General features: G+C 44.1%; 1 protein-coding gene across 2 annotated transcripts in view; it reads left to right on the plus strand.

Annotated features, from left to right (window-relative positions):
* Window positions 1-15,769, plus strand: part of SLC4A1 (solute carrier family 4 member 1 (Diego blood group)) — a 191,986-nt gene that overhangs the window by 131,883 nt on the left and 44,334 nt on the right. For both annotated transcript variants that reach the window (XM_086923900.1, XM_086923901.1), the window contains 3 exons: window positions 1,922-2,132; window positions 10,494-10,697; window positions 12,643-12,791. In XM_086923900.1, the coding sequence (XP_086780026.1) occupies window positions 1,922-2,132; window positions 10,494-10,697; window positions 12,643-12,791 (564 nt within the window). The remainder of the gene's footprint in view (window positions 1-1,921; window positions 2,133-10,493; window positions 10,698-12,642; window positions 12,792-15,769) is intronic.

The raw sequence follows: 15,769 nt of genomic DNA on the forward strand, positions 1-15,769 counted from the left end.
CCATATTAAGGAAAGCATGCCTCATATTCTTAAGACCGTTATTTAACGAGAAGGGGATTCGTACCTGCAGATCGGCTTTAATGAGGATCCTGGACTCTATGGATCCTCAGCTAAATTGTAAACTTTTTAAATGTTTTCAACCACATGACAAATTACTCAAACAGAGCTCCAAGGGCACAGCTCCAGCACAAGAACGCGCGTCCGCATAATGACATAACAATCAGATGATTGTTAGTAGAAGTCAACAATACGACATTCTCCCCCATAAATAAAACTATGGGATTGTGGTACCCCACACAATTTAAAAATTAGAACTTAATTTCTCATTTTTGATGCACTCGCCACTTTATAACAATTCAGCTGAAAGTTATTGATCATATTTAGAAGGAAATGAAATCAGATGCAAAATGTTTTAATATCTCCAATTGTTGAAGTATTTTATTCCAAACAGTTTTATTATCCTGTATTAATTGTAAAATATTGTGATGGTTTTATTAACTTACAACAATAACAATAAAATATTGTGCCTTTGTGCCTTTAGTTTAGAAAACTCGAGCTGGATTCTTGGCGAAGGTAGTGACACCTTTGCATGCTAGACAGGCTATCACCCATAAGACTTTCTTGGCTCACCACTCAAAAGAGGAGGAGAGACTTTATTGTTTTGACTTTGGGCCCTCAGTTTCCATAGAGACCATTGGGTGAATGATTAACTCTTTGGGCTCTTTGGGGGCAATGAAGGACAAGGTAGTGCAGAAATGAACCATCCCTACATGGATAGTCCTCTGCATAAAGATCTGCTATACGCCTACTAAGAAGCAGCCACCTGAAGGATTAAGGGCCAATTCCATCTGAGCCTGGGATGCTACTACTACGCTAGCAAGTGGATTGCCTGTGCTGGGTGTCTGTCAGACTGCTACGTGGGCGTCAGTGCACACATTCACAAAGCACTTATTCCTTGACAGTCAAGTCCATCGAGATGGGAATTTGGCCAATTTGATCTTGATGACTTTTTGGTCTGAGGCATTCCAAAGACCACCCCCTGGAGAGGTACTGCTTTGCTGTCTATTGATAGGGTGAAAAATCCACAGTTAGAAGTTTCCATCAGAAGAAAAAGGCTCTTACCTCTGGTAACATTATTTTTGCGGTGTACTCTGTCTAACCTCTGAATCCTCCCTTACCCTCCCGATTCTATGGAATGGGCTCTTTTTCCATCTAAAAAGGTCAGACCCTAGAGATCTGCACACTGGTCAGGCCAATTTACTGATGAGCCTTGCGGCTGAGGGCTCGGGCAAGCCTTTGAAAGCAACTGATGTCAGCACACCTGGTGGTGCTTATATGTGACTTGTGCTTATATGTGACCTCATTCATTACTTCTGGAACGGAGCGACGTTGGTGCGGAGGTGCACATAGCCACCTACCGACATGCAGGAGTACTGCTGTTGAGTTTCCAGCCTTATGCCTGGGGGAATATTCATAAGGTGAGGAATCTGCGTTTATAGTATCCATCAAAAACAGCATTACCGAAGGTAAGTAACATGTTCTTTAAAGCAGCCTCAAAGGAACGGTAGCTGCTTTGAAAAAAAATGCTATTTAGGGATACACCAGGAAGACCAAAAAGTGGTTCCCTGGATTATTGCCTACTATCAACTCACCACCCCGAGAGTAATAACAGGATTCTCAAAGGGGCTGGGGTAATCACAAGGGGACAACGTCTCATTTCAAAATCATATGCATGCTAACAAATTGCTTGCTTGTCAAAAACAGACCTATTGACTTTGCCGATGCTTATTGATGCAGGGGAAGAGAGTCGTTCACCCGCATAACTTTCAGCTCTCAAACCAGGGCCCTTCGTGGTGAAGGAACCTTCATTGGCAGAGATATCTCTTTAGCAGCTTTCTTCTGGCTTTGTTTCCTTCTTCAGGTCTTCCGCTTGGAGGCCTACTTGGCAGGGTCACGTCAAGATCTGGTCAAGGCGGTGGAGGACTTCCTGGACTGCTGCATCGTTCTACCCCCTTCGGAGATCCAGAACGAAAACCTGCTGAAGGCCCTGGTGCCGGTGCAACAGGAGCTTCTCCGGAAGAGGTACCGCCCACCAGCAGAGATCAAGATGGTGCCCGGGAGCAAAGAACAAGGTACAGTTTGGCTCCATGAAAAGGCTAGGGTGCTAGGTTGGTCAGGAGCGGCGGTGGGGCGCTCCCGTCAGTCAGGCTCGCCATTAGTATAGGTGGAAACGTTCCTGCTCCCTCAGAGAAGACAGAGGCTCACCGACCACCAAGGTCAGGGTGACATTTTTGGGTGAAGCAATCTTTTGTAAAAGGTAAATTAAGGGTACATGGGAAAAAATAAAAATAAATCATATAATGACTAGGCTGGAGCGCAGATATTTCAGATTTTGTTTTAATTTTCATTAAATTGTTCATTTTTATAAAGTGATAATAAAGGACCTCCTGAGTGGTCTCGGGGCACATGATGATGTGAGATTATAAAACAATGCAAAATGGCACATTAAAAATATTGCACAGGTGGCATTCAAGCCTCCCCTCGTACTTAGGGCTAATACAACACTCCATTGAAAAGAAAACCATTTTTTTCATCTTTTTTAACTTTGCCCCTTTTTCCGCTGATCAATTTGCATCAAACTTTGAGAAAAGACACTTAAAAAGAGCACCTTGTAAAATTTGGTGCAGATTTGTCAAGATGGGGAAATCGTTTAAGGGAGATCTGAATATTGTTTTTCATTTTTTCATGCCAGACAGACCTGGGAGAGATTAAAAACTCAAGGTCTTGCCTTAGGGACAAGGGGGCTGAATACACAACCTGGCCTCGACAGGGTGGCTGCCTATTGTGCTCCAGGCTGAATATTCGTCAAGAATTACAGAGATTTCAAGTATATTCTTATCAGGTGTGAGGAATTCAGCAATGCCTGTGTTTTATTTCTTTACGCTCCGTACTTTGGTTTTACTTGATCGATTAACATGCAAGACCTCCAGAATGAAAGGGAATGATACACGGCGCCGGGCAACTCGAGAGGGAGATTGACACAGACAAGGTGCACTTCCTACGTGGACGAAACGGCGTACCCGCCCATCCACAAACTTTTTCTCCGCCCGGTTTACCATTTGACTCAGAAAGTAACGAGATTGTGTACAACCAGAACATATAAATTGATATTCCGAATTCAGATTTCCACGCAACGCCCGGACTGGGCTTATGCAAATACGTACTTTCTGTTCCTCAGAAGGCCCTGAAGATTCGCAGTGTGTTCCCTGCGATGAAACACGTGTTGGCTTTTGCTATGGAACAATAAACAGAAGTGACTACACCAAGAAAAGACTGTCTATCCACCTATATATCTTGATTCATTTGTACTCATTCTCGGAGAGTTACTTAATGTGTAAAGTTGTCCTGATACCTTCATTACTGTTCTAAAGAACAAACTTATAGCATTACTATTTACTCATTGACTGTGTATAAGTGCAGGGGCATAGTTGCTTTTTCTAAATTGTGTGGATCAGCTTGCTGGTCCTTTTTGGAGCGGCCTTGGGGTATTACCGCTCGCCTCATTGCCTATACTGAGTAACGTTCTAACATATCACCTTGCGGCAACCCAGGAGTTGCGCCTAGTAATTCTGGAATACTTAAATACCTCTCAGCTGTTTTTGTCAGAATGAAAGGAATAACAGGACTGGTGGAATCTTGCTGCCCCCAGACTTCAGCCAACAAAAATATATTTTTAAAAATCAGTTGTAGTTTTGAAACTATAAGTTTGATCGGTTTCTTCATAAGCCGTGACTTTTACAGAGTTCTGTTTTAAAAAAAAAATAACAAAGCATCAATGGAGTTGTAGTTTCGCTTTTTCGATTGAACCTTTCGGCCTACAACAAGTCCCAAACCGTCGTAGTGACGCTGGATATAAAACTAGGGCCGGCTAAAACGTTGACTTACAAGTAATAAAGTAGTCGCTTTGGTTGGCTTAATTTGTCGACCCCTCAAGTTGCCCCATGTCAATAATTTATCCATTTTGCTTTTTATTTGAACTATGATCATTGTAGAGAGTTTATTAATCAGCCAGACGTGCAGGACTACAAATACAGCTATGTCAATAATATAGGCTAAAAGACAGGAAGTAAGGAAATATTCGCACACATACTGCATACCTTGCTTGAGCTTAACTTTTAACTTGCTACAACGACCTTTAACAAGACACACCTGAAAAAAATAAGGGACCCAAAAAACCGGGCTGCCTGGAAGGTTAATGGCCAAGAGTAACTCCTAATTAGTAATGTACATATCTGTGTAGTATGATCAGTGCTTTAAATGGGCCGGTACTCACAGGTATTGAGTACCGGCACTTCTTCATTTTCTCCCCTTGAGTACCGGCACTTTTTTCTAGAAGAAAGAGAGTACCAGTACTCATGGGGATCTGACTTTAACCGAGGCAGCGCGCTCCCTTTATCCCTCAAGTTACACTACGGCAGCACCTTTCAAGCACTGCACGGAATCAATCAATGGAGCTCGTCACCAGGACCCAGCATGAGCTGCTTTGTAAATCAGAGCTGGGGTGTGTCTGCTGAGTCATTTGTTTATCCAAAGATCTTTCACAGTGGGGCTGAGTGGGCGCTGTAAAATCTAATGGGTGGAGGTGGGAGGCACTGTTCAGGACATAACAAAAGAACGTATGGGAAGGCTTTTACAGTCGCCACGCATCTGAATTGCTTTCTTGCACACTTCCACTTCCACACTCGCTGATTCCTATTTCATCGACCTTGGACAGACCTTAAGACCAATCAAAAATGTGAAGATTGGCACTTGGTTCCCCAGTACAAACGTTGCCAGCTCCGGCCCTAACTCCGGTTTACAAATGTTCCAGGAGAGACTTGTTTATTTATTTTATACGTTTTATATAGCGCGGACTTTACACGAAGGTGTCAGAGCGCTTCACAATAGGAACAGTAATGATACATGAGGAGAAAATTACAAGTGAACAAATTACAAAAGCAAACGTTAAGTTACATGAGGCAAAAGTGACAATTATGAGCAAACAAAATACAAGAGGTAGCAAACGATACATTACAGGAGGAAAAAGTGATATGTGTGCAGGTTACAAAAGCATACAAAGTACAAGTAGAGGTATAGTACTGCAATAAATGGCAGACACTCCAGCACAAGAAAAAACGTTACATGAGGCAATGGTGGCACTTGCGCAAGTATCTAAAGCAAACAAAATGTAAGAGGTAGCAAACAGTATGTTACAAGAGAAAAGTGACCTGTGCATGTTACAAAAGAGTACCAGTACTGGAAAGATGGCTCAGTGGGCTGTAGGCCACCGGTTCGATTTAAGGCAGGCTGAAGCAGCATGCAATCCTTAAGCGATTGATAAAATGCATGCAGATTTCGTGCAACCTTGGCACGGCCAAAAAGTTAACCCCGCCCCTTGTTCCCCCTTAGCCCCGCCCTAAACTCCGCCCACTGCTCATTTTGGGGAGTACCTGCACTTATTTTTTTCCATTTAAAGCACTGAGTATGATAGATGTAAAACTATGCCCTGAAAGGGCGATATTACCAGGTACAGCGGACTAATGCCTCGCATGTAGGGGGTGAGTCTCAGTTTGACACAGGTTCAAATCCCGGCGGTGGTGCTGAAGTCTGTACTTATGTAAATATCTTTTATTCAGCGCCAAGATACCGCTCGGTGAACTTGTTTTAAAGAACGTAAATAAAGTTGTTAAAAGCGTATTTTAAGCACATTGGAGCCAGTGCGTTTTTGTTCGTGCGGAGCAGCTGACATTAGTATTCGATGGGAGGTCTGTGACGTATGATTATCGAGGCCGGCTTGAGGATGTCAGGGAGGTCACGGCGGTAGTGGGCGGGGCATGTATTTAATGAGTACGTTTGTTATTTACAATAAAGTAAACGGTTTGTGGTGGTAATGCACATGTTCCTAAAGATGTTCCCTTGGCTATGTTGAAAAACATTTGCGTTTGTTGGTGTTGCCGGGCCTTTGTTACGCCACTGGCTTCGCCAGATTTTAATATCGATGACTTCCATTTTATTTTGCCTTTTCTCAAGTTGCTTTAATGGCATGTATTGTATTGTAATTATATAGCGCTTACTACCCCTGACGAGGCATCAAATCGCTTTTTTGGCGAGTAGCACGCTACTCCTGAACTCTAACACTATTAGTGATGAATTAGTCTAGTGCAATATGAAATTAATTTGAGCGCGGACATGTTAGTCTGTTATTTGGATTCAAAAGGAATAGTGGGGGATATGTGGAGTGGGACGAGAGGAAGACATTGGGCCTCTTTTCATATTTAAAACCTACTTTTTTTGGTTTTGGTTTTATTTTCTTTCTAACTGCAAACAGCGTGCCAATCGCAGGCAGATTAGTCTGTTACGTGGTCACTTAAAGCCAGGGCTTCAAGTGGTGCCGAAACAGGTCCCTATCGGGCTCTCCATTTTTTCCTGGACCCTCAGGATGAAAAAAAAGTCTTAACTCTGCAGCAGTGCCACCCTTTACTGCCCTTGGGGTAACTTTAAAGAGACCAGGGCTGGACTGGGAACCAAAACTGCCCCTGGCAAAGAGCTCAGCCAGCCCCCCCGGGAGCGGGGGAGCTGTTTGCCAGGGCCGGTTTCAGGCAATTTTGTTACAGGTGCCGATTTTGCAGCTATACTTGAAAAACGGCCCTGTAACAAAAACGGCCACCAGGAGCCCAAAATCGGCCCCCACCCTAGCGGCCCACCGGGTAAAACGCCCGGTGCCCGCTATGGCCAGCCTGGCCCTGAAAGAGACTCGTTATAGTTCTTTTACAGTCTCATCATTTCAGAACGGAAGTATTATCAATATTATATGCAACAAAGCCATAGTTGTTGTATATGTATCTTATGCAACTAACAGCCCTTGACAAAGCCAAAAGTCCAGGCTTATTGTATTATATATCTGGATTCAATCACAGAAGCAGCAAAATGCCAGTCGGGGGGGCACACTATGCTAAGCACAGATTTTTTAGTTGCACGTTTTAAGCTATGCCCTTAACGGTATCGGCTAACCCTCTTTTAGAGACCCCCCAGTTTTTTTCATCCCACTGAAAACCCTGCCTAAAACATTGATTTAACGTCTTCTTTTCTTTAAGTGTCTTGAGCCATAATACCTGTCAGAGTAGTGTGTATGTGTGGGGGGTGGGAGGGCAGGTGCTGGAAAACGATTGCTTGTACTGTTGTAGATTTAGGTTTCTCTCAAGCTCCCCTGATCCAAGCCTATGGGCCGAGTCCACACCACATTAAAACAAAAAAAGAGGACAGAGAGCCTGCTTCAAGATTGGAGTGATGATCAGGCAAGGTGGGTAACAGGTGAAAGTGCACAGGAGATACCCTGCTACTCAGGGCCGCAGCTTTCATTAGTTCAGCAGGTGCTTTGGAACCTTTGCGCACGAGGATCTCACAGCACCCAAATTATGGGGAGCAAAGTGTTTGATGAATTTGCCCTTTCATGAGTCTCACATTAATTGTGAAATATGAGATACAGAAAACGTACCGCTTAAATGGTATTAACTCCCACTGCGCTCAGCCGTGCTCCTCCCACTCCCCAATCCTTGCCGTAACGTTTTTGAAGGGGGGGGGGGGGGGGGCAACTTTGAAACATTTTTCTGTTGGGAGAGCAAAAAAGTTTGAAGACCTCTGTTCTAGTGTGAAGGTTAAAAGACTGGGTGGGCTTGTAATTGTGGAAGTGGGGTGACTGAAGAATGGTATATAAATGTGGCCTTCTTTGGTCGGTTTACACAGCACTCTCAAGCTTCCTAGGCCTATGTGAGTTTAGCCCATCTAGTCCAGGTTCTTTGGCATTGTGGGACTTGTGGTCAATATTTAATAATGGTTTCAGCAGGACTACAAATACCAGAATGAAAGGAAGACACCTGACCCGGTGGAGCTACTCATGCATGCAACTGGGAAACCTGACAGCTCTGGTTTGAGCTAAGCGTGTCCAGCATTCTACCGCAAGGACAGAGACAGATCTCAAGGAAATTCACATAAGATATCTTACATGAATGAACCAAGATTGGAACCCTTAACACAATGATTAGATATTTAAAAAATGTGGTGTGGCTTCGATCCTCAGGTGCAAACATTGGACGTCTGCCCCACTGCCTCCTAGAAACTAAGGGGGAGATTTATGATGCCCTTGCGCCTCTTTGCGCCGCAATTGCGTCACTTTATTTGACGCAACGGCCAATGCTGCGTCAAAACCCTGCGCCTGCTTGAAGCAGGCGTAGGTCTTGACGCAGCATTGTGAAGATGGGGCACCCCCGAGCCTTGCTGGAGCTGCGTCGCGCTTGCGACGCAACTCCAGCAATGCGCCACCTTTCCGGCACAGATGCGTCACGCATCTGTGCCATTTTTGCACCATGGTGCGCCGCATTGTAAATGCCGCGCACCATGGGTGGCGGAGCTGTGGCGCACTGTGGCGCACGTTAACTGGCGCATCCCTGGGGATGCGCCAGTTAACATAAATCTGCCCCTTAGTGATTTTATGATGGATTAGAAACTGCTATATAGTAACACGTGACTCCATTCCACCAGAGACACTAAGTTGCCCTCCTAGTCCCTCTTTTTCTATGTTGTTTTCAGCTGTGCTAATACAGTTGGTTTAGTTGACGTGGGACAGGAGTAAAACTCCCAGAGTGCAATAGGCCATTAAAAGAAAGCCATAGATTGAAAAATGCCTGATGTCCTGAAGGTTTTTGATACCATTTCACAGACAAATAGACATATCCTGAGGTGGCTGACCACCTCTTCTGAGTCAGTAGGGTGGCTACCTCATCATGGTCATTGTTTATAGTCCCTAGATTTCTGGGTGTTGTAGTCTTGCTTTGCTTCCATTTAACTTCGCAGACTAACCCAACTGAAAGGGATGATTTGCAATTGAAAAGACCAGACTGGAAATAAGGTCTATGATCCCAAGAGCGAGGAGCCACCCAACAGGTGAAGAGGGTTTGCCGCAGTGGATGTCTAGAAACATTCCATTCTATTCATGAGTTGGGTGAGAGGTTGGCCAAACCAGAGACAGTGTGCGCGAGAGTGATCTTTCATATTTCTATTCTTTTGAGGCTGTCAGATAACTCAATAACTATAAAGACACAATGTTTCAATCCTGTTTTCCTTTACAAATAATTAGTTTCAGGTGTTTTTACAGTGATCAGATGGCTCCATGTCACGGGGACACAAATGTTCCTTTCCTACATTTTGTTTTTAAATATCATTTTTTCAGGTGTGTTGGTCCAATGGGCTCAATTATAACGAACGAAGACTACAACTCCCAGAATGCACTGGCATGTAATTTCATATCTAGAGCTGAACAATTTGTGTCCCAATGACATGAAGTCATGTAACTCACCCCTGCTGAGTTTACAAATGTAACTACATTGAAGTGAACCAGAAATACGACTCCCAACTTGCATTATGCTTTTAAACAAAAACCCAGAACAAGAACACTGCATCTTTGATGATGTGGAGTCACCTGGGAACCTTTCAATGTGCACATAATGACTGAAGGAGAAGGGGGCTTGGGTGTAAAGTGCTACTAATGATGAGATGTTGTGGATTGAGAGGGTAAATACAGTAAATGGGGATTCCCCAAGTGTGAATTTCAGTCCTTTTAATTAGTCACTTAATTGACAAATCAATGATAGGTCCCATGAGATGCACAAGGAGCCATGTGAGCTGTTGCATTTGTGGAAATCGCACCCAGCCTCCTGAAGGTACCTGTTAAAGTGGCATCGCCAACACTTCAGCATTTAAAAACAGAATTCATGGTGTCCATGTTTCGGCAGTCCACCCTTTAATGATACATTAAAGTGGATGTACTACTCAAGCGGCATCATTATTATCTCAACCAGTGGGAATCTCTAGGGCTGGATCCAGGTCGGTTCATAGCTGCCAAGTTTCCTAGATCTATGTGTGATGAGCTGCTCCAGTCTAGGTTTTTTTCTTTGAATTCTGGGACATGAAGTCCTGATTTTAAAATGGAATAAACAAGATTGCAAGTCCCAAAAGTCAAAGCCTGGATGGGCACTGCTAGACACACATGGATCTGGAAAAGTTGGCAGGGCTGGCGGATTTTTAGAAAATCCACATTAAATAAATTAACATACAATGAACCCAAATTGGAAATTATTCACATAGTCAGCGCTCTTCAATCTGGAATGAATATGTCCATCTTCGCCCTATATTGAGCACCCTGCTGCCGAACTCTCATGTTTACCAGGTACTTGCACGAGTAGCTTGTCCCATCCAGGTTTTTCCTTTCTATTTTCACGATTTGTAGTCCTATTTATTTGATTGTCAAATAAGGACTACAAATTCCTGGATGTAAAGCAAAAGCCTGGAGTTGAGGAGCCATTTACCCGCGGGCTTGGGAATCTTGAGACTTCTGCTTTTGTATGACTTTGTTTGTCTCTTTCACCCTGACCACTTATTTCTGCTTCTATCCCCAACAGAAATAAAAGGAAAAGCTGAACTGGAAGATGATCCCCTACGTAGAACGGGACGGCCATTTGGAGGTCTGGTCCGAGATATAAAACGCCGATATCCCAAGTACCTAAGCGACATCAAGGATGCCCTGAACGGGCAGTGCCTGGCTGCCATCATCTTCATTTACTTCGCTGCTCTGACCCCTGCAATCACCTTCGGAGGCCTGTTGGGTAGGTAGTCCATGGTTGTTGGGCCAGGGTTTGGTGAATAATTGGTTGGTCTGGTTCTAAAAATGGACTTAATTAGGAGCCACAAATATTGAAATTGCATGTTTTAGACTAAAAACGGACTGTTTCTTACTTTTGTCAACACAGAATGTTACAACAGTGAAGGCACACTTGATTGCTTAGTCAGCAGAGGTATTTGATATGTTCTTCATTGACTCAAGAACAATAATGGAAAGGCCCTTTAGCAGGCAAAGGAGTGGGACTTGACTCACTCGTCAAGCTGCATCCATGGGATGCCAGGATCCAAGGGAGTAGAATTGATGGGAGAATGGCAAACTGGGTAGGGTATCTGGATAAAGTCTGATTGAATATAGGGCAGCTGCTGGCTTTATATAAAAGTGCTGAGTTTGCTGGCAGTATACTAACTGTACCTTGCAGAATGAGTTTGTCTGATAACAGGACATAACTCGTCTACTGACCAGGTATTGTGGCCTCCCTATCAGCCAGTGGAGAGGTGTGGCTCACTGGTTAGAGGCGGCAGACCCGAGAGCAGAGAACGGCCCGGGACCAGGGTTCGATTCCCGACGCGGCAGGGTCTTGGACCAGGATCAGCGGACTGATAATTCTCACATCGGTGCTTACTCCGACCAGGGATCACACTCGGCAACTCTGGGCATTAGCTTGCCTCATCTCCACAACGGCCCCACACAAATGCCGGGGATGCCTGGTTTCAACTTGGAGACCCCCAGGAGGGACTATCTCACAGGGAAAGCCAGGACGGGTTCCCCAGCGGTCTATAGCGCTACGAGGCCTGCGGTGCGGGTAGCAGTGCGCTTTACAAGACACAATTTACAATTTATTCTAAACCATGTCAGACCCAATGTGGTTCCCTCTCAGCAACCGGGAAGAGACCCAAGAACAAATACTTACAAGATGGTATTTTCCTAGTCGGGTCTATGAGGACCAGCTTCCACAGATGGTCTGCAGTATGTGTGTCCTGAAGCCGGAATGGGTTTTCATAAGCCCACGCCATAATTATAGAGGTAACAAATGAATGTGAAGGGAAAAAGCAGAAACCGGAAATAGGCACCTGGGCACTCGAAAATGGGATAGAATTCCTTATGCAGTAAAAAATATGTGAGTTCATTGTGCCTGGGAAGCAACAAAAAACTAAGATTGGTACTTCTGAAGAACCGGGTTTTAGAACCCAGCGGCGCCAGGGGCATGCCCAAAGTCTTCGGGTTCACCTGTCTTAGAATACAGAGACACGGGATACCTCTTGGTGGCCCCCGTTGTAATCAGAGGAACTATTCAGGGATGTTTCTTAGGGTTGGGGGATTCTAAATGTTAAAAACCCAGTACACCTGCCTGTTTAAATTAGGTCATTTATTGATGGGTGGTGTTAGGGTGATTAAAAGTAAATATTGGACACTTGCAACACCATTATACGGCCTGTGTCCTATTCAGGTTGACATGTTTCAGCCCAACAAGTTCCCACACAAGGGTCCGGGGCTTACTTCAGAACTAGGATCCTGTATGTCCCTTTTTAAATTCCCTATGGGAAGCGTCAACACCCACTCAGTGTGCACACAACCATACTATACCAGTTCCTAATCAAAGTCAATGATAGGGTCTCTAGTTTTGGGACAGATTTTCTTTAAGGAGGGATGGAACGAGAGGAGTCTTGTAATCAAACACACGTCAAAGGTCTCTCCCTGCCACAAGCACCTAATTGTGTGTTTCCTTCCTCCCGCCGGTGGGGAGGGCTGGTATAGTAAGTCATTTAATGTTATGGGTAGGGAGTCACATTGATAGAATGTAAAGGCTTCTCGGCAATGTGGTTGAATTCATGATCTATCTCTCTTTCCTAGAGCGCCTTCATGTATCACCGCCGTAGGAAGTGTTGTTTTTATGTGCTGACCACTTCTCCGCTCTACTCTTCTCGTAGGTGAAAAGACTGACAACTGGATGGGGGTGTCCGAGCTCCTCATCTCCACCTCATTGCAGGGAGCCATCTTCGTCCTCCTGGGAGCCCAGCCGCTGCTCATCCTTGGCTTCTCAGGTCCACTCTTAGTATTCGAGGAAGCATTTTTTTCGGTGTGTATTTATTTCTTTTGATTTACAATTCTTTTTACATTTTCCCCTTGATTAGCTTAATATTATCGCATGGAAGAGTACAATGTTGCTCTCCAAATAATCCTGTGGGTATTCAGTTTGAGGTACACTCCGTGTACTTAGTTCAGTTGCGTGGTCTGATTCTGTGTTGGGGGTAAGTTGTTGGTACTTTGCAGTGGATAGCAAAAGTTAGCTTTTGCCATTCTCTCAGGAGTTGATAGGAAGCTCTGCTTGAATACTGGCAGATGTCTGGTCTGCACTGGCTGCTCAGACTTTGGTTGTAATTTCAAACAAACAAGGAACCCGAATTATGGCTGAGGACCACGGGTTACAATTCTATTTCGAAGAACAAAGGTCCTAAGCAAAGTAATGATGTAAACACAATAATTAGAATATACCAGCGATGGGTTACTCTAACAGTCTAATGTCCAGCCGGACATGGAATTTTATTTATATAATGGAGAAAATAAGGTTAGAAATACTTTAAACATCATAAGTAGTGAGGCACAAGCCTGTACCTAAAAATGACCAGGAAGTGTGGGGAAATGGGGTAACAATACAAACAATTAGAACCAAAAAACATAAATACAGGCAAAGACTTTGAGCTTTTGGCCACCTGCATTCAGTTATAAATAGCAGCAAGTTTCGACCAAAAATAGATACCACAATAGTTAACACAATGGATATTTGTGGTTCCATTTGAAATTGTCGATGTTTCGATCCCTCGCTCAAGGTAAAATGGGATCATCATCAGGACTATAGATTAACATTTGCCTGGTTCTAAACATTTAGTGCCTGTTAGGGTAAAAACGGGGAGACAAAAGACATTGGCCTATAAGAAACAATTACAAACAATTTCTCCATTGGCTAAATAATAATTGTTCTGGTTTATCGTTTACCATCACTTTTGATAAAACCTCTATTGTGTTTCTTGACCTAACAATTTTTCACTCTGAGGGAGAATTACTGACACGACTGTATAGAAAAACCACAGAGCGTAATACACTTTTGAGTTATGACAGCAACCACCCAAGAGCCCTGAGAGATTCACTCTCATACTCCCAATTTTTGAGGATTAGGTGCAACTATTCCTCCAAAGAGGATTACTTTAGAGAAGCCTCCATTCTCTCATCCAAACTTAAAAATCGTGGATATCCAAAACGGATAGACAAAAATGCCTCCAAACGGGCACGGTACTGCCCACGTGAAGTCCTGCTGACCCCTAAACCCAAAACCGATCTGGAAAGGATAGCTTGCGTTCCAACCAAGTCCGAAAAATGTTAATAAAACACTGGCCAATCATCAATGTAGGTAGTTTGAGCATTGAAAAACCACTGTTCGCATTCCGTAAGAGCAGGAATGTGAAAGATCATCTGGTCAGAGCGGCCCTACCCAACACTGAACCCAATACCACACTAGATTCTGTCTGGGGGTTAGCACCTGTCGTGGGGCATGTAAAATGCGGCGGCTGTAATGTTTGTCCTTTCACCATTGAAGGAAAAAGTGTCACTTTCAATAACATCACTGTTAATTGCCGTACACTCACAAACTGTAACACCTGTAATGTGATTTACTTAATCCAGTGTCCTTGTTTGAAAGTTTATATTGGTCAAACCACGCAGAAGGTGAAAACCAGAATTGGGCAACACAGAAGTCAAATTAGGTGCAAAACGCCCAACGCACCACTGGTCGAGCACTTCATGGATGCCAATCACAATGAAGATGAAATCCGGTGGACTGTCCTGAAAGCACTCAAATTACCACAAAGAGGGGGCAATATGGCACAACTACTGAACCGCGAGGAACTAAAAGCCATAATCTTTTTTGACTCAATCAGAAATGGCCTGAACAGAAACGAGGATTGGGCTACGTTGCTATAAGCAATCCAAAACATTAAGACTCTAACTTTTGACTTTTACACTGACCGCAGAGAGATCAGCCAAGAAAAGGATTTCACCAGGTCACATCACCAATTGTATTTGTTTAAATAATTTCCGGACAAATAATTGTAAAGTGGTTCCCACCACCTGTAACCTAGACTGTTACCGTGATGATTGCTTTCCTAAAACAATGATTTGTTTTTTACTTTTTAAACGTGAGATACACGAATGAAAGACTAAATGATTTAAGTCACCCGCCAGGCACTTCACCAGCTTCACTCTTTCACCACGACCCTTCACTTTTCCACACCATTCCAAAATGGCCGCCCCATTGCACATCGAGTGCATGCGAGTCCTCCCTCTCTTTCTCCCGTCCATGTAACCCGTCCATGTAACTCTTCCACAATGGCGCCCACCAGAGCTGCACTTATACCAGTGCTGTCCCAAACATTCTCCAGTACCTGCCATCGCGCAAGGAACTTAAACAGCACACCGTTGTTGCATGGAGACACCGTTTCTGCTCGGAGATTCCCGCCATCGTGCGACCGTAAGGTAAGCCTTATTCTTAGCCCACGCACTGTTCCAATTAGTCGGTTTTTATTCAAAATACTCTAAGAGGCTTATCAGCTTATTTTATTTATTTTTAGGACCGTGCTCTACACCTAATCTGGTACGGCACTCTAACAACCACCCACATTGGACCTAGGAGCACCCTGAGGAGAGCGGCGGCTGTGCCCTCCTCCCTGCCCTACCGCTCGCATCTTCCCGGACTACCACTCATGTTTTCCGTATAACTTACAGAGGTACGCACGACTGTGCACTGTTTCACCTTCCCCTCACAATCACGTCCTCAAAGAATCCCCCTTGATTCATTATTGCAATTATCATTTTTTCAGCTACGGAGACTCGATTTCCACCCCCTTGATATCCTCCCTTGGAACTTCTGCTGACTGGTAAGGGCGCTTCTTCGCCGAGTCTTCATACTCCCTGCGGCACAATTGCAAGCCCGAACTAGTAGTCACATCGTCGCGGAATTAATATATATTTTTTCCCTCATTTTCGGCACATAGATTTTCACTT

This window comes from Lissotriton vulgaris, chromosome 5, assembly GCF_964263255.1.
Source record: "Lissotriton vulgaris chromosome 5, aLisVul1.2, whole genome shotgun sequence".
Lineage (NCBI taxonomy): Eukaryota > Metazoa > Chordata > Amphibia > Caudata > Salamandridae > Lissotriton > Lissotriton vulgaris.